This window comes from Crotalus tigris, unplaced genomic scaffold, assembly GCF_016545835.1.
Source record: "Crotalus tigris isolate CLP2741 ecotype Arizona unplaced genomic scaffold, ASM1654583v1 scf7180000023807.91287, whole genome shotgun sequence".
NCBI lineage: Eukaryota > Metazoa > Chordata > Lepidosauria > Squamata > Viperidae > Crotalus > Crotalus tigris.
Window position 1 is genome coordinate 57,762 of NW_024100197.1, and position 18,873 is coordinate 76,634.

Here is an 18,873-nt window from a genome sequence, read left to right on the forward strand (position 1 = left end):
CTCTCCCGCACGAATCCATGGCGGATTCCTCCGGAGATGATCTCCCTCAAGCAGGGGGAGATCTCCCACCCAGAGCCACAATGGCTACAACTAGCCGTCTGGCTCTTGAACGGTCAATTTTAGCCAAGGGGGCTTGCTCACAGTGTGTAATTAGGGTCATACAGGCATCAAGGCGCCCCTCCACGAACCGTATCTACGAGGCCACGTGGAGAAGCTTCCAATCATGGTGCTCTAAACAGGAAGTGTTACTCGAAGGGATCACAAGTCCCAAGATCCTAGAATTTTTACTAGATGGCCTAGAGAGGGACCTCTCGCCAAACACACTGCGCAGGCAAATCGCCGCCCTCTCAACTATACTTTCTGCCAGCCCCGGTGAATCCTTGGGCAAGCATCCCTTACTACGATCCTTCCTCAAGGGGGCTGCAAACATCAGACCGCCAACCGTGCATAGGTATCCATCGTGGGAACTACCACGAGTACTACAAGCTCTTACCAGAGCGCCCTTCGAACCACTCCAAACATGTGACATTCGCTATCTGACCCATAAGGTAGCATTCTTGGTAGCCATCACGTCAGCTCGGCGGATATCCGAGTTAGCTTCTCTCTCAATGAGGAAGGACCTGTGCCTTTTTCACAGGGACAAGGTAGTCCTAAGAATAGACCCTTCATTCATTCCAAAGGTCAACTCCCTTTTTCACAGATCACAGGAAATAGTCCTACCAGACTTCTGTCCAAACCCAGCTCATCCCCTGGAACAACCATGGCACACCTTGGACGTACGCAGGGCACTAAGACATTACATTTCACGCACAGCGGAATTCCGACGCTCGGAAGCGCTTTTCATATCCTTCCACCCTGCTACTAGGGGCCGGAAGGTCTCGTCCTCTACCATCGGTAGGTGGATTAGGGCATGCATCATGGGGGCATACCAGGCGGGGTCCTTGCAAGTCCCCAAGCATATCACAGCCCATTCCACAAGGAGTGCTGCCACCTCAGCAGCATGGGCCATGCAGGCTTCTATTGAAGATGTATGCAGGGCAGCCACTTGGGCCTCGCCCTCTCCATTCATTCGTCATTACAAAATCGACAGGTACTCCTCTGCAGAGGCCTCCTTCGGTAGGAGGGTTCTCCAGCAGGTGCTAGACCAAAGTTGCACACGGGACCAGTCTATTCCCCAACCCAAGGGACAATAGGCTTGGGTATGTCCCACTGCGTGGATTATCCATCTCCAGTGCTGGAGAAGGGGCGTTGACTTACCTGAACGCCTTTTCTCAGCACGGAGATGGATAATCCACACCCACCCTTATAGACTAGAATAATAGGGTATATTTAGTGGAGCCAAAACGTCTTACTGTCAGTCAATGGCTGCGCTCGAGTCAAGACTAAGGATCATGGTCCAAGACGGGGCGTGGCAACTTTGGCTGACTGATCTGATTGGCCAGGAATACAGTCTCAACCCACTGCGTGGATTATCCATCTCCGTGCTGAGAAAAGGCGTTCAGGTAAGTCAACGCCCCTTCTGAAATATCCCAGGGCCCAGTATTTAAAATTTAAAAACTTAAAATATTGTTACATGTGTTAGCTTTTTGAATTCTGAGAAGCTATTAAGTTTCCTATTACTAATTTATTACTGTTTCCATTTAAGAGAAAGAGTGGATAAAATGCTGTAATCTTCTATAAAACTAGGAAGAACAAGATGAATTATCTCAAAATGAGAAGCTTAAGTTTTATGCATTAGTAGCTCTGCTGCCTGACATGATCATCAATGAGACACTATTTCCTGAGAAATCCATAATACAAAGAATTAGCATTATTACCAATTGAATTAATCAAATACTAGAAAGCAAATTAATCATGAATACAGCTTTCTCAATTCTGGGAGCCTACAGATTTATTGCTTTCCAGGACTGGGAGTTATTAGTGGCAACTTTGAGTTAATGGAAAATAATTATATGTTGTGTTGACATAGTTTTAAAAATACAGAGTTGAGCTATTCCTTAATTCTACAAGATATTGCTTTGTTACCTTTAATTAGGTGAGCAGTTGACTTCTTTGGTAATTTTTTTTAAATTAGGTTTGTAAAAGGTAAACTTTGTAAATTCACATAACTGTCTGCATTTCTTATGCAGGTTAAAGTTGTAAAGTTTTCTTATATGTGGACCATTAATAACTTCAGTTTCTGCCGAGAAGAAATGGGTGAAGTTTTAAAGAGTTCAACTTTTTCTTCAGGGCCAAATGATAAAATGAAATGGTAAGATAAATGCATTAATTTCCTTTTGCCTTAAATATAAGAGATTCCATGAACACATAATGTGTCAAGCTAGGATACAATACCTTTCTTCAAACATTAGAACAATTGACAGAAAAACTGTCAACTACTACCAGTCACAATGACAGTCAATACAGCTAAAGGCTGAAATATAAATTGTCATACATATTGTAACATATTGAAATATACTGTATGTCAGAATCCAATTATATTTCATCTTTAATTATCAAACATAGAAACTCCCAATTCTGCCTTCTCTGGATTCTGCCATAAGAGGGAGAAAAGGGGGAGAGCAAAGGGGCTTTATGGCCCTCACTTCCTTCAGCACACTTCAAAGGACTGAATGTTTGTTTATTGTGGCCTCTAAGCGTTAACATATCAAAGAAGAGTAATTGCCTTTCATGTAGTTATCTGAAGTCTCCATCCAGACGGAAGAAGAAAGGGGATGGAATTGTGATACTTGAAACTATCACTGGAAGGGGGGTTGATTGGGTGGGACTACTGGGGAACCCCTTAAAACCTTGAATGGGAGAGCTTGAAACCCAAGTCCTGTCTAGCATGCCTGCAACCATTTTCTCTTAATAAAGGATTCCTGTTGGAAGAATTATTCCAAGAGTTCTGTCTTCTTAAGATGCAAAGTGGGGTGGGTCCTCACACTGTAGTAATTTCCAGCCTTTTCTCTGATATGAATGCCAGGGAATTCGGCACACAAAAGAAAAAAGCAGGGGAGGGAAACTCCCCCTCCATATCCACGGCAACCAATCACAGTGCAGATTTCTTCACGCAGGAGCCAACACTCTCTAATCATCATCTATAACTGTGTGTTCCGGCTCATTGTACAACCCCATTGTTCCTGCTACTAAATTTAAATATCTTAACAGAAACACTGTGTGATCACTGAAAACATTTGGGGACCACTAAATTATGGGTTGGAAATACACACTTTTCCCTATCATACCATATGTGACACCTTGCCCCAACCCAACATTAAACAGTTAATATAAAAAATCATAATGTTCTTGATGGTGAAAATATTTTGAGATCACCAGATTGTCAAAGTTTTGATGTTTCTTCCTAAAATCTTGTAAAATTTGGTCTTTAATAGTGTAATGTGATGCAGGTTTGGCCAATAAATATTCATTTTTTGTGTTTGCAAATAAAAGTTATATTTATTGTGTTTAGGGACCACTGATGTAGTTTTGCATTTATATAAAACTAGCTTCTCATTTTTTCACTACTGAAACTCTGATAGGGTTCATATATCATGCTAAACCACATTTTGTTTAAACACAAATTGCTAAATAAACAAAAATAGGTGGTTACTTAGGCAAGTCTAAACCGGAGAAGCCATGTTAATTTAATGTAGCTCTCTGTGGCTTATTTAACTTTATGTGTAAACCAGGAATTCTTGTATGTTCTATTTTAAGTACTTGAATTAGTGTGGTATAAGAATGTTTTCATGTAATTCCCTTATTATGTAACATTGTACTTAATATTTTGATTATAATTCACTCCTTTTCTCCCTGAGTGTGTGATATAAGCATTCTTACTGAAAGCTTGAGATTATTGTTATACTGAGCATCTTGAGGTGAGATGCAAATTGAGTAGATCAGTAGTTATTATTTAAAGAGAAAAATATGCTTATATTTGGTTTTCCTTACAAAGCCGGTTTTTTTTAATTCATGTGTTTTGAATATACAGGTAATTCTCGGCTTACAACAGTTCATTTAGTGACCATTCAAAGTTACAATGGCATTGGAAAAAAGGATTATTTTTCACACTTACAACCATTGCAGCATCCCATGGTCACATGATCATTTGGTACCTGGCATGTATTTATGATGGTTGCAGTCTTCCAGGGTCATGTGATCACCTTTTGCAACCTTCTGACAAGTAAAGTCAACAGGGAAGCCAGATTTGCTTAACCATGCTACTAAGTTAACAACTGCAGTGATTCACTTAACAACTGTGGTAAGAAAGGTCGTAAAATGGGACAAAGCTCACTTAACAACTGTCTCCCTTAGCAACATAAATGTTGGGCTCAATTGATGTTATAAGTCGAGAACTACCTGTATTTACACACAGTCTCCATTGAGTAGCTTATAGAAATCACCATAGATTGTAATGAAGCTTTTTTAAAAAAGAAAATGAAAAAAGATGGGGATGGATTTTATCATTTTTTTCTGCACTTTATCCCACATTGTTTTAAAGAGTCCTGTAAACTTTTATGGTGAACCCAGGTGTTGACAGGAAAAAAAAACCAGATTTTTCCTTTTGTTAAGATATTTATCAGATGTGTTTTTTCTAAAGGAGCTTTCTACTTTATAAAATATTAAAATCTTGCCATTGAGGTAGGAGAGCAAGATTAGACTTGAAGATAAGTGGATAGCAGATGTGATACTAATCCACAATAGTGGAATATTTGAAGTTTGTAACTTTGAGGCCACACTGTTCAAAAATATAATTGTAAAATATCAGTCTAAAAGAGAACTATTTACAATTCCTTGTAAAGGACCTTAGTCTAGCAGATTTGAAACATATTACCCTGTAAGTCCTGACATAAATATGTCTAGCCAACGACAATTTTTATTGAGTGCTGATATATAACCCAGACTTCTTACATTCCAGGTGCCTGAGAGTAAACCCAAAAGGTTTAGATGATGAAAGCAAAGATTATCTTTCATTGTACTTACTGCTAGTTAGTTGTCCAAAAAGTGAAGTGAGAGCAAAATTTAAATTTTCTCTGTTAAATGCTAAAAGAGAAGAAACAAAGGCAATGGGTAAGTGCATTTTTAAAATTACTCTAATGTTGACTTTCAGTGTGAGAAAGAAATAATTGGACCTTTCCAAAGTTTGTCAAAAGGATGAATTAAACAGATATGTCAAACTCAAAGCCGGCGGGCAAGATCAGGCCCACACTGTGGTTAGATGTGGCCCATGGGGCCACCCTTGAGATGGCAAGGGATCGATCCCCACCACCCCTGCCCATCCCAGTCTGGCTGGGTGCACGCACAGGAGGCAGCAAGTGCGCGGGGGCTGGCACGCAGCTGACATGATGAGCACCATCTTGCCCCACAGGCTGGCCGTGTTACCTCACCAGGTGGCTGCCACAAAGTAGAGCAGCGTGTAGAGCCCTAGCAGCCACACCTGCCACCACCAACTCCATGGCCTGCTCACCAGCCCAGCCTCACCCACTGGTCCGGCAGGCCACGAGTGCTTCCCTTTCACCGGGATGTCTCCTGCCCCGCCTCTCACCCCGCCCCCACATGGGAAAGCCACAGACACCAGCAGCACTGCCACTCTCTTACCCTCCCCTCATCCCTTCCTGGGAAGGAAGGAAGGAAGGAAGGAAGGAAGGAAGGAAGGAAGGAAGGAAGGAAGGAAGGAAGGAGGGAGGGAGGGAGGGAGGGAGGGAGGGAGGGAGGTTGGAATGAGAGGGTATATCTGAGGGAAGTCCTGCCTTATTTATTTCATGTTTATGGCAAATCCATCCTTTCAAAAAAGGTTGTATACTCTAGCTTTCTATAGAATTATTTAATACTTAGCCTTCCTCCCCCCCTCCCTCCCTCCCTCCCTCATTATAAACTCTACTTTGCAATAGCTGTCTCAAGTTTTTAAACTGATGTTTGTCTGTTTGACAGTACAGGGAATTTGTTTATTTAAATTCTGTGTTCCATTTTTTTTAAAAAAAACATTCACTTTGCAGATATGATTGGGAAAATATGATGATGACGCTGCCTGTAAAGCTTCTCACAGAAAAAGCTGCTAACATCTGTAATTGCCATTTAATGAATATTTGTAGGCTCGGTCAGTTTGTGATTACTGAGGTGGCTAAACAATTGGCTCTTTGATGTGTCTTACGTGGGGTGTTGTAGCAACCTGCTTCTGCATTCAAATCAAAGGACAGAATGAGGTCTCAGGTAAGCTAGGCAGCCTGCCATCTGGGTTAAATGAGGCCTCATTCTGTCCTTTGATTTGTGTGCTGTTGATGGACTTTTTTTATTTCTCTCTCCTGATTCTTAAAATATACCAGTATAAATCAGTGGTGTTGACATATTGTGTCCCGTGATGGGCATATTGGGCTATTTGAAAGACTTTTTGGTGGCTCATGAGTCTACACAGTGGATACATTTACTGCTCTAGATTCAGTTCATTCTCCTATGTATTAAAATAACAATTTCACAATCAAGAGTCTTTCCTTACTGAGCTTAGCTTCTCTAGAATTGGCTCCCACCAGAATTCCATGGGTTACTGGTGGGTGATAAATAACTTTACTGCTATTTTAACTATCATTAACAGCAATATTTTTCTTTCTAATCTAGTGTTCCTCCACTTGACACCTTCCAGGGTTTGGGTACCCAGGCTAGGATTGTGAGAGCTGATCTCCAGTTTGATTGGAGAACAGCAGGGTAGAAAAGCCTGCAAAACCTTTGTAAAATGACTGTGTACAATATGTTTTCTAGGTAACATGTTCATTATCTGGCTAGTCAACATCCAAATATTACCAAATACTTTAAGATTACAGATACTCCTTGGCTTATATCACTTCATTTAGTGACCATTCAAAGTTACAGCAATACTGAAAAAAATGACTTGTGTCTGTGTTTCACATTTGTGACTATTGTAGCATGATCAAAATTCAGATATGTGGCAACTGACTCATATGTATGACGGTAGCAGTGTCCTGGGGTTATGTGATCACCTTTGGAGACCTTCTAACAAGCCAAATCAAGGGGGAAGCCAGATTCACTTAACAACCGTGCTACAACTGCAATGATTCACTTAACCACTGTGGCAAGAAAAGTCATAAAATGGAGCAAAACTCACTTAACTGTCTCACTTAGCAACAGACATTTTGGGCTCAATTATGATTGAAAGTCAAGGACTACCTATATTTTTAAAAGCCCCCCTGGGTCTTTATAACCAAAATATTTACCTCTATATTTTATTTCTGCGTGGTTGGCAATTGTATCGAATGACGGGTAATTTTATTAAACTATGTCCAATGCACAGAAAGTGAGGCAGTTTTTCAGCCCAAAATGTATTCATGGATACATAGATTGCTATTAATAATATAATGACTTCAACTCAGTAGGAACCTTGGATTTCATTTCTCATCTGTAATTATTTTAAAATGTCTTTTAATTGAATGTACTCCTGTTTTATTTATTTACTACTAGAAAGCCAAAGAGCATATCGATTTGTTCAAGGCAAGGACTGGGGTTTTAAAAAATTCATTCGAAGAGACTTTTTACTTGAGGAAACTAATGGTCTTTTACCAGATGATAAACTTACGCTATTTTGTGAGGTAGGTAATCAATCTGTGCTTTTTAAAATAGAATATTGGTTTCCATGGCTATGAATGAGAAATGAGGAGAGCTTTAAATGTTAAGTTTATCCCTTCATATTAAAGAAACACCCTGATCAAAGGTTTGAGCTTAATGGTTTTCTTATGTATTTGATGTAAGATCCATTTTCTATAAATAAGTTGCCCATTAGACACATTGCTATTTAGCACAAAATGAAAAAAAGCCTGAGGAATACTTCTATGATGTTTGTCCATCTGTCTGTCAATCAATCACAGGAGTATTCCAACTTCCACTCCATCCTCATGAGACTATATAATGTTTGCATGCTTCTAATTGACCAGAACTGACCAGAACTTTGGATGCAAAGTCTTGAAAGGCAAAATAATTGATTCCATAATGAATACTGTGTGATGATCATGGTGATCCTGGATCTTTCTTGATTAGCTTACCTACCAAGAAAACAGACAGGAACAGTTGTGGAATAAGTTTTAAGAAGATGGAATTTCTAAATCACAAGTTTGATGTGTTAGAATTAGTAATTGCTCAGTGAAACTAACAAAATTGCTTTTCTCGAAACAGTTGTGTTTTTTCATTACATTGATGATGCCGCCATGACATTAGATATTTAAAAATTCTTCTGACATTCTTCAGATTTAAATCTGTTAACAATATTACAAATTAAAGCAATTTTTCTTAACAATTAATTTAAAATTAAATCAGATGCTCTGATAAAATAAATCCTTGGCTTAAATCAATAAATCACTGTTAATTAGGTCAGTAACCTAAAATGTCTTAGTAAAACCAGAAAGACTGTTTGTGGTGTTTCTAAATGGAAACTAGTGAAAAAGGTTATGATCTTAGTATGGTGAGTGTTAAATATACTTTGGGTGGTTATCTCTGCTGCCGTGGACTGATTAGTGGCTTAGGAAGATGATAGATGCTGTAACTGCTAATAAGTTTGCTTTGATCTTTGTATTTACAAGAAACATGTGCAAAAATTTCTTGGCAAGCTTACAAGTTAATTATGTGCCATTATATTGTGCATGAAGAATAATGGAAATGTGGCCCTTGAGACTAAATGGTACAAATGTACTGCATCTTATTTTAGTTAGACAGACAGGCTAAATTAGCTGCGTGATGCATTTGTTATGAATACAATTATTGCATTGACAAGTGGGTGTAACAAGCCTGAATCTGAAAGGATTCTCATGTTATAAAATATTCCTGAATCAAAAGAGTTCTGCTGCCAACCAATCTTGTTAGAAGCAAATGTTTAATGTGCGTGCATCAGATAAAGTCTGTTGTATTGCAGTGGTTTTGATGCATTGATTCAGGAGCATCCAGTCTTGCTCTTTGTTTTCTTAACTCCTTTAGGCGCTTCAGTTATTGCTTGCAAACTGAACATACTTAGTTTTAAAATACAAGTAGTCCTCACTTAATGATGACTTGTTCAGCAACTGTTCAAAGTTACTACAGTGCTAAACAAGGAGACTTATGACCAGTCCTCATATTTGTGTGTGTCGCAGCATCCCCATGGTCACATGATTGTAACTTGGAAACTTGGCAACCAACTTAACAATTACATTGATTGCAGCATCCTGCACTTATGTAATCATTGTTTGCAACCTTCATTGTGAGCTTCTGACAAGCAAAGTTAATGGGAAAGCTGGTAGGAGGTTGCAACTGGTAATCATGTGAGTTGCATTTAACAATCACACAGGATTCACTTAATGAAGACAGCCAGAACTGCTGCAACTACTGTAGGTCGGTGCAGTTACATGACTCATACTTTACAACTGTGTCATTTAGCAATGAAGTTGCTAGTCCCCATTAAGTGAGGATTACCAATAGGGAAGGTCTATAGCTCCTCATTTTCACTATTGAGATGGTTCTATGTTGCTGGGTCTTCTTGACAATCTGGTTTCTATTGCAACTTTGGCAAATTGTGGGGAGGAGAATAGCAGGGACCCCAGAAGAAGAGCATTAATTTTCATTTCCAACAACTCAAATGAATGCAGATTATTGAAGGCAGAGAGGCTTTGTGTGTGCACAGATGTGTGTAAATGTGTGCATTTGATGGAAATCTGAATGCACATGCATGCAGGTAATTTTTGGCTTATTACCACTTAATGACCGTTCGAAGTTACAACAAGTTACTTACACCCATCTTTGAAGTTATGACTGTTGCCCCACCTCTTCCCAAGGTCACATGATCACATTTTGGGTGCTTGACAACTCCTTTTGTCTTGTATTAACTTAAAATACCTTGCTTCATCTGCATACAGTATAATAAGACATTAGCTGGGACAGGAATTCTAGCCCAGCATCCTTCTATGTTGATCAGAGCTGCTGGACGATGTAATTCAGCAACTATAGGTTTCCTACTCTTCAGTTGCACAACCCTGTCTGGTCTGTCTTATAAAAATATCTATTCTAGAAACTTGATTTCTAACTTACGCTTAATTTATACTTAAATACTTTCAGTTCCATTCTGGCTTTGAATCTGATACAACAGGGGTCTCCAACCTACGGGCCACTAACGGGCTGTGAACTATTCAAAAACGGGCTGCCCAAAGCGGCGTTGAACATGCGTCCATCCTCCTTTGTGTGAACAGCGGGCAAGTGCTTGCATGCATGCTCCCTTTACATAAGAGGTGGGCACGGGTGCAAGCTGCTTGCACAAGTGGAGCTGCGCGCATATGCACATTTGCCTGCCACTCCGGCAAAACCATCCCCACTCTCACGCCGGTCCATAAAGCCGGAAAGGTTGGGGAAATTCTGTGATACAAGATAAAACAATTATATTGTGTATAATTGTTGTTAGGTTTCATTAGGACCAGATTTCAAAGAACAACCTGTTAGAAATGTTCATCTCTTGCTTTTATTTAATGTGCTGATAGTACAATACATGTTGAGTTGTATTTATCGCATTGGTTTTTGGTGTATTTTATTTTCCTAGCTAAATATCATGATTTTGGGAGTTGCCTAATGTATGCATTATTGCCTTATGAGAGCCTAATCATATAGTGATTGATGCATTATTTACTGTTTTGATTAGGTAAGCGTGGTCCAAGACTCAGTAAATATATCAGGACTGTCCAGTACAAACACCTTAAAAGTACCCGAATGTCGACTAGCTGAAGATTTAGGCAACCTCTGGGAAACCTCAAGATTCACAGATTGCAGCTTTTATATAGGAGGGCAAGAGTTCAAAGCTCATAAATCTATCCTTGCAGGTATGTTTTACTTCTGTCTTGTTTCATAGTTTTTGTTACAATCTTGAACTATTATTAACATGCAGGTCTCTTCCCACAGCTCGTTCACCTGTTTTTAATGCCATGTTTGAACATGAAATGGAGGAAAGCAAAAAGGTGAGCGGAGTGCTGCTTTCATTTCTGTGGAATGATGTCCCAAAGCACCTTACCTTTGAATCAGCATAGGGTGACAGAAACCAATCAGTCAGTTAAATCAGCAGGCCCTAACCTGTCTGGCACCAGGGACCAGTTTTGGAAGAAAAATAGTTTTCCAAGGACCAGGGGACAGGGCAACCTAGATCTCACGCATGAACAGATGAAGCTTCGCTCGCTTACCCACTGCTTGCATGGCCCAATTCCTAACAGGCCACGGACTGGTAACTCAGAGGTCGGGGGGCTTGGGTTAATTTAAAAAAACCTTATGGGCCAAATAGTATTTCACAATTTATTTGAACAAAACATTTAAAAATATAAGACTGTAGGAAGTGTTGCAAAAATGTGACCTGTAGAATAAAATAAAAGTGCTTTGGGGATATTGTGGTATTCATTTGCAGGTAGGCTAATAGATCACATGTAGAGCCTTGGAGGATATTGTATAAGATTGGCTTTTCTGGATTGAATATGCCAATCTAGGATATGGAAAGCATGGGTTGTCTGTCAAAACTATCCTGACCCCTGTCTATGGAAAGTCAATCATCCAGGCCATGGTTATCCCAAAGGTGCTTTTCAAGAGGCAACTTGGGTTTTTTCCTTAAAAACGTTTTGCTTCTCATCCAAGGACCTTCTTCAGTTCTGAAGAAGCTTCTTGGATGAGAAGCGAAACATTTTCAAGGAAAAAAAACCAATACTTTTCAGTTGCTTTTGGAAGAGCATCTTTGGGATATCCTGACTCCTACTTGGTTATGAAGAAATAATTGCTCCACAAGAATAAAATTGTTTTCATAGTCCCTCTGTATTGTTGCCTCTAATGAACTGCTTTCCCAAAGGACCTCAGCTGGTACTATCGCGGGTTTTTTATTTTTTACTCATTTCTTTGGCCAGGCATTGTCAAGCCTTCAGCGGCAATTGTCTTATAACATTCTTTAAATTTAAAGCCAGCACTTTGCTCGAAGCCTGAAACAGATTTGAAAGTATAGAAAGTGCAATGTTGGAACCACCTGTAAGGTAGGAAGAGGAGTATGAGGATTTTGCAAATAAGCTCTAGTTCTTTTGACTCATTTATTTTTTTTACTTCTTTGATTTTTTTATTTGAATCCAAATGGAGCACTGTAACAACTTCTAGAGTTCTATTGGATTTCATAGAAAAAATGTCACTGCCTGAGATTGAAGGAGCTTGACAATAGGTTTAGTTAAAGTTATCAACAAGTATAATGGAGACCTAATGTGTTTTGTAGCCGCATTGCTTTAGGTTAAGTGGTTTATAATGCTTTAATTCAAAATTATAACAATTTTTTTCTGATTTGTGTAACAGAATTGCGTAGAAATAAATGATGTAGATCCTGATGTATTTAAAGAGATGATGAGATTCATTTATACAGGCAAGGCTCCAAATCTTGACAAAATGGCTGACAGCTTGTTGGCGGCAGCAGATAAAGTAAGTAAAGAAAAACTATAGAAGGGCTTTACTATTTGTTTTAACAAAATGTAGAAAGAGTATGTTTTAACATTTTCCTACAGTCAGGAATGCTACCAATACACTGAGTAAAAAAAGATACAGAAATTATGTAAACATGTTTTATACTATTAGTGAAAAACTGTTATCCATTATTTTAGGCAGTGTTTTGGAGAACCAAGGTGAATAACCACCCAGACATATAGTTGTCTATTTAGAAAGAAGGAAGAATTTTTCAGACCTCCTATTGCCATAAATTCCTCTTTCTATGGTCTCACATTAGCAGACTAGAAAAATAAAATTTATAGATGGGATTAATATTTTTATTGGTGTTTCAAATTTGGAGAATTAACATGCTTTAATAACTAATAATGGATTGATATACTTGCCAGATATGTAGCCCTGGGAATTATTGTTCCTAATGCCAGTTCATTGAGAATAGAGCAATACATCCTCTATCATTCATATAGTTCGTTGTGAGGGATTAATAATTTCATAGTTTCAATCAGGCATTTGTATATTAGAGATGTCTGCTTTTCTGACTGAAGCAGCATCGAATATGCACAAACCATTTTTCCCCTCTGGTCAGTATGCACTTGAACGGCTGAAGATCATGTGTGAAGAAGCTCTGTGTAGTAACCTCTCAGTAGAAAATGTGGCAGACATTCTGATTCTCGCAGATTTGCACAGTGCAGAACAGTTGAAAGCACAAGCAATAGATTTCATTAACAGGTATGCGATTTGTTTCCTTGAAAAATCTTTCTCCTTTGAAGGGAATACTTCAGAGAAATAATATTTGAGTATCTTCTCATGCACAGGTGCAGTGTTCTTAGACAGCTTGGCTGTAAAGATGGAAAAAACTGGAACAACAGGTATGTAGTTTAATCTCACTTAAGCATTGTCTGTAATCTAGCTGTGTGTTGTCTTGATTTCAAGAGAGAGGAAGTGGAATAAAGAGTGAGACTCAATGTTAAAATCAGACATATAACTCTTGAAGGGTGCTCTCCATATTTTCATTACAAATTTTTCCTACTTTATGTTTGTTGTATTTTAGTCTTTTCCCAGGTGGGGTTACATATCTATTTTATATTTGGATATTTTGTAAACTTGATCAGGAAGCCAACTAAACATAAATTGATAATATGGCTTTGGAATTAATGGGAAATCCATCTTAGCTCAAATATAAAATGCAGTATTGAATGAAATACAGAAGGGGTCCCTCTCCTAGTCCCTTCCCCTAAATATTGTCATTTGATGGGAGATTTGCCAGGCCTCCTCCCTTTTAGCCTTCAGTAAGGCTTTGAAGACTTGTTTTTCCCCCCTAAGCATTGGGAACTTAGATGATGGCACGTTAGCATAGATAGGCAACAGGTTTTTGCTGCTTTTAATGTTTTCATGTGTTTAGTTTTATAGTTTTAATACGGCTTTACATATTTTAATTTTTGATTGGGAGCCGCCCAGAATTGTATGAAAGATGGGCAACTATATAAATGTTTTAAATAAATAGAATAGAATAGAATAGAATAGAATAGAATAGAATAGAATAGAATAGAATAGAATAGAATAGAATAGAATAGAATAGAATAGAATAGAATAGAATAGAATAGCTTTGTAATTCCTACTCAGAACAAGAGAGGGATTTGCTGAAATATCAAGCAGGGTTTCCCAGCCTTTCAGGTACTGAAAAGTAACTTTTGCAAGCCTTGATTATGCAAGTTGGCTTTGGTAATCCCTGACTAAAATTAAAAAAAAAAGTGTTTTCATTTTGGTTCCTTATCTTCCTGATATCTCCACTTGGAAGTATGTTTTGTTCATCTTAATGTAGCTTGACGTTTGAGTAGACATGCCTGTAGTATCTTGCAAATCTTCTCAGCCTATGTTTTGTGCATCTTTTTTCTTTACAGCCAAGCCACAGACATAACGGAAACCGCAGGATGGAAATCGATGATCCACTCCCATCCCCACTTAGTTGCTGAGGCCTTTCGGGCTCTGGCCTCTGCACAGTGTCCGCAGTTTGGCATTCCGCGCAAACGGCTAAAACAGTCATGAAATCTTCCATGAACTCTCGGGAACTAATGCCTCCTCGTCCATATCCAGAAGGGGGTTTTGCAAACCATCTGCTCGAATATGTGACCCTTCTCTGCAGAACAGAACCAGAAAGCTTTTAAAGAACGGATAAATATATGGTTTAATAATCAGCTTTAAATCAGACTGATAATTCTCCAGTTCACTGAAAGGCCTTAACGTCAACTATTCTAGTTCATTTGTGATTTTCCTGGTTTTTTTGTTTTTTAAATGGTGCCTTGTCGTTTTTGACTCGGCTTTGTAGGATTGCACTAGCTCCATAAGGCAGTAATGCTGATCAACAAAAAGCGTTTTCAAAAGAATCTTCTTCTCCTTTCCTTTTTTTTAAAAAAAAAAATCCCAAATGAAGATTATCAGTTGGTCTTATGGTAACTGGATTTCAACTAGCCCCCTGTTAAAAGCACTTGAACTGGGGGCAAACATACGCTCCAGTCCAAAATATTATATTTAGGATGCATCTGCCTATCTTCAGAGAGTGCTGTCAGGCATGCGGTGGCAATATACTACTCTGAATATAATTTATTTTTCATTGGTTCAGGTGACTGAGGGAAATATGCAATGTTTTGGCTCAGAAATGTATTTTACTAGTATTTATAAATGCTTACTATGTGAGTGTGCCCATCAGTGAAAAAAAATATATAGTTTTTTTTTTTTTGGCCCATGTTGCTTTATAATCCATTGTTCTTTTACCTTGTACTGAACCAGAGCGAGAGTTAGTACGGAGAGGATATAAGGGATATGTGCTGTGGAAGAAATGGTTATTTCTCAAATAGAATACATGGAAGGTTGAGGATGCTTAGGAGCGACCAAATGTTGATTTCAGAAATGGGCCAAAATGGAATCTCAGTATGCACTTTTAATGTGTAACTTTTGTATGTTGTGTGGTACATATATATTTTGGTTTTGATAAATATGGTACAGTACTTGTGGCCTAACTTTTGAAATACATTAAGATGCCCACAGCCACATGGGATTTAGTTTTGTTACTGCAAACAAGGAGCGCATGACTTAGAGATGCTGATTTTAACTTAATATCTTCAAATGTTCATGTTAGAACCCATTCTGTTTTCACACTTTGGATAGGCTTAGCTCTGTTTCCTTAGTGTGTGAACGCACAAGCCTACTCTCTAGTGGAAATTGCACAGACACACACTTAGCAGGAAGAATAGAAGTCTGAAATGTCAGTATTTATAAGCACTGACCTGCTCTTTTTAGCCTTCATTATTGTATTAGCATTGTGGATGGTATTGAAATTCTGCCTAATGTGAAAAGGATCTTATAAACAACCTTGTCAATTGCTTGTAATGGAGAAAGGATTTTTAATTATTACTCTAATTATTGTTACTATTCAAAATTTAGCTTTAATGCCAATACTTTTGGTGTGTGTATTAGCATTGTTTACAATTGGAGGGATTTCTCTGCAACATGCACATTAGAAATGTTTTATTATCATGGATTTACCTTAATAATGGTGATGTGATATATCTGTTTTGTGGGGAAAATTGTATTGAATCATAAGTAAAGGGAATTTCCCGTGCTTTTGCATAAAAGGTTTTAGGTAGCCCATTTGACTGACATGCTCAATTAATGAAGGTTTCCTTAGTTTTTCAAAAGATATTCCCTCTGTTTTCAGCAAGGAAGCATTAATTCAAAGATTTATTCTGAAAGATTATTATTCTGAATATATGTAAAGAACAGTAGGGAGCAAAAAAAAAGTACTTCCAAACCAATACTAAAACTTGAAACAAATCCCCATCCCTCAACTCTTTCTTTCAGAGGAAAGGTCAGTGCAGAATTTGAACATGCATCCTTGAAGCGCCGTTAAAAGGACTATTTTAGATGCACTTCTGTGGTTTCAATGGGCCTGAACATTACTCAGTGAACCAAAGTGGTACAGCAGTGTTCTATCCAGAGAGGTGTTATAGTTTGTAATATTTCTAGGAAGTTTCTGTTTATCTAAATTAAGATCATGTACAGGTAGGTGTTCTTACCAGTGAAAGTAAAAGAATGTAACGTCCCGCAGTAATAATAGAAGATTTTGCTGCACGGTAAACAACATATTCATATAAGCAACTTTGCATTTTGAATGTTGCAGCTATAATATAAAAGTGACTTGAATATTTAATAGAGTAATTGTCCATTTCAGCTTCTTCTGATAGTATTTGATACAGCAGTCAAGAAGAACATCTTAAACATTTTAAAAATCTTCATAGCACACTTTGTACCAAAAATATCAAGCACTGTGTGATAAGAATGAAATACTTGTTTAAAGGCATCTTATAAAAAATTACAAGACGTTGCCATAGATGACCATAATAGCCAATCGTATGAATTGATCTACAGTAATATATTGTTTTACTTGTTGGCTACAGCAAAGAGTAAAATTAGTTATTTTCTATGGATATGCTAATCCATCTTTATTTTCTCAAGGAACCACATTCAGTGTTTGCATTTTTCCAAAAGAGCTGACAAGAACAATCTGTATTTTCCATGTTTCTGTACCTACTGGCTGAAATCTGGAAAGTTTGTGAGGATGGAGAAGCCCACCCCCTATCTCCAGATTTTTAAGTCAAATATCACACTGCTGTGTTTGGCTTGCCTGTTCTACTCCTCTCCATCGGCCTTCAGTATCAGACCTCTTTCCCTGACCCCAAAGAGAGCAGCCTGCATGTGTTGTGTTATGGTGTATGAGTTTTGTAAGATTTGTTTTCTGAAACATGGGACTTGGATTTCTGCTAAAAATGATAGAGTTACCATTTACATTACTTATGTCGATGTTTTTCAATGAAGGAAGCCTCAGTAACTCATCTAGATTTTGGCAGTCCATTTACTGCACGCTGACATATAGTGGCCGGTGGCTTTTTGAAATGCAAGCTGATGAAATGAAAAAAAAAATGGAAAGTTATGGGAGAAAAATCTAGACAGAAAGACTGATATAGAAATCATGAACATTGTTTCTGACCTGCTCATCACAGTTGTTCATTTCAAAAACTGGACATGCCAAATATTTTTTTAAAGACACACTTATCTCTTGTAACCAATTGCAGGTTGAAAACAGCTCTGGATATCCTAGAAAGGGGATTATTAAGATGAGGCATAGCTAAGGTATGCGTTGCTGCTTTTGTTTTGTAATTCCTTGATTTAAGTATGGCAATGTGATCAGTAATGGCTATTTGAGAGTAATTGGCAAGGCACTGATGGCTCTATTATGAAGGAGTTCCTTCACGTTCAAAGATAGACATTTTTGTCTAATTCCTACAGAAGATATTAGGATAACTAGTGGGGCATGCTTGGTTTTAAGGCTATAAAAGATTTCTTAAACCAATTGATGTGTAGCCCAAATTTAATTTTTATTGACTGGATTGATCAGAATCCTTCCTATGGACTCTCATTAGTTTCAGCACATAGTACAGTTGCGTTGATTTTCTTGCTGTTTTGCTTGCAGCAAGTGGACTATTTCTGAAATGGATGCACATTATTTTTATCAGTGTTTGTTGTGGTTGCGTTTATCATGCTCTTGTAGTCTAGTTTATGCTGGATTTTGATATGTCCCAATGAAGGTATATTTTTGAGTCCTGTTTTAGAATTGAAAGATTGAAAGAATTCAAGCCTGTGCTTAATTGGAAATTATCCACATTACCTATCATGTTAAGACACTTGCATCAAACCATCCAGCCTTTTATATCTGCCTGATGTTAACAGTGAAATACTTCAGTGAGATACTTTTTGTACCTTGTTGCTGAAAATATTTTTGCATTTCAGGACATCAAGTTACAATAAAGTTGTTACTTATAAAGAAATATGTGCACATTGATGTCTTTGGGATATTGACTTTGCTATAATTCAGACTCCCTTAAGAGAGATAAAATGGGCACAACTTTATAGAGGTTGTACTCATCATGTTGTTTCAAGTTAGAGAAACCTTTCCAGAAGATGCAATATTTTACTTTCCTGTTTGTGCTGTGTTTTTTTTTTTTTAATTTCAGAAGAAAAAAAACCCAGCCTATTCATGACAATTTCTTCACAGTTAACTTCCAGTTAGTGGAATTTCCTTCTAAAGGAATTAGGTCATCATTGCTGTCCCAAAGATGCTTTTTCACAAGGCAACTGGACTGAGAATCTCCATAGACAGTCACCATTGCTGTGTTTTTTTTTTTATTTATGGTAAAATTTTCAGCATAAAGATAATCTAAAGCAAGCTGGGACAGAATCTTATGAACCAGCCACTGATTTCATCACATGATTTGCTATAGGTTGCAGAAAATAAAAGATTGACAAAATTTCACTCAGGTGTTAGGAAAAGGTTTTATTTCCATGCTTCTTTCTGTGCCTGCAGGAAGAGAC

At 38.0% G+C, this 18,873-nt stretch overlaps 1 protein-coding gene across 1 annotated transcript; it reads left to right on the plus strand.

Moving 5' to 3' along the window:
* The first annotated feature begins 2,107 nt into the window (after positions 1–2,107).
* Positions 2,108–18,329, plus strand: LOC120298220 (speckle-type POZ protein-like). The gene is made up of 9 exons (XM_039321696.1): positions 2,108–2,251; positions 4,898–5,049; positions 7,450–7,577; positions 10,637–10,814; positions 10,894–10,949; positions 12,304–12,426; positions 13,034–13,176; positions 13,263–13,316; positions 14,349–18,329. Exons 1-9 carry the CDS (start codon positions 2,124–2,126, stop codon positions 14,491–14,493), a joined length of 1,107 nt encoding a protein of 368 aa, XP_039177630.1. The 5' UTR covers positions 2,108–2,123; the 3' UTR covers positions 14,494–18,329.
* Positions 18,330–18,873: the final 544 nt, after the last annotated feature.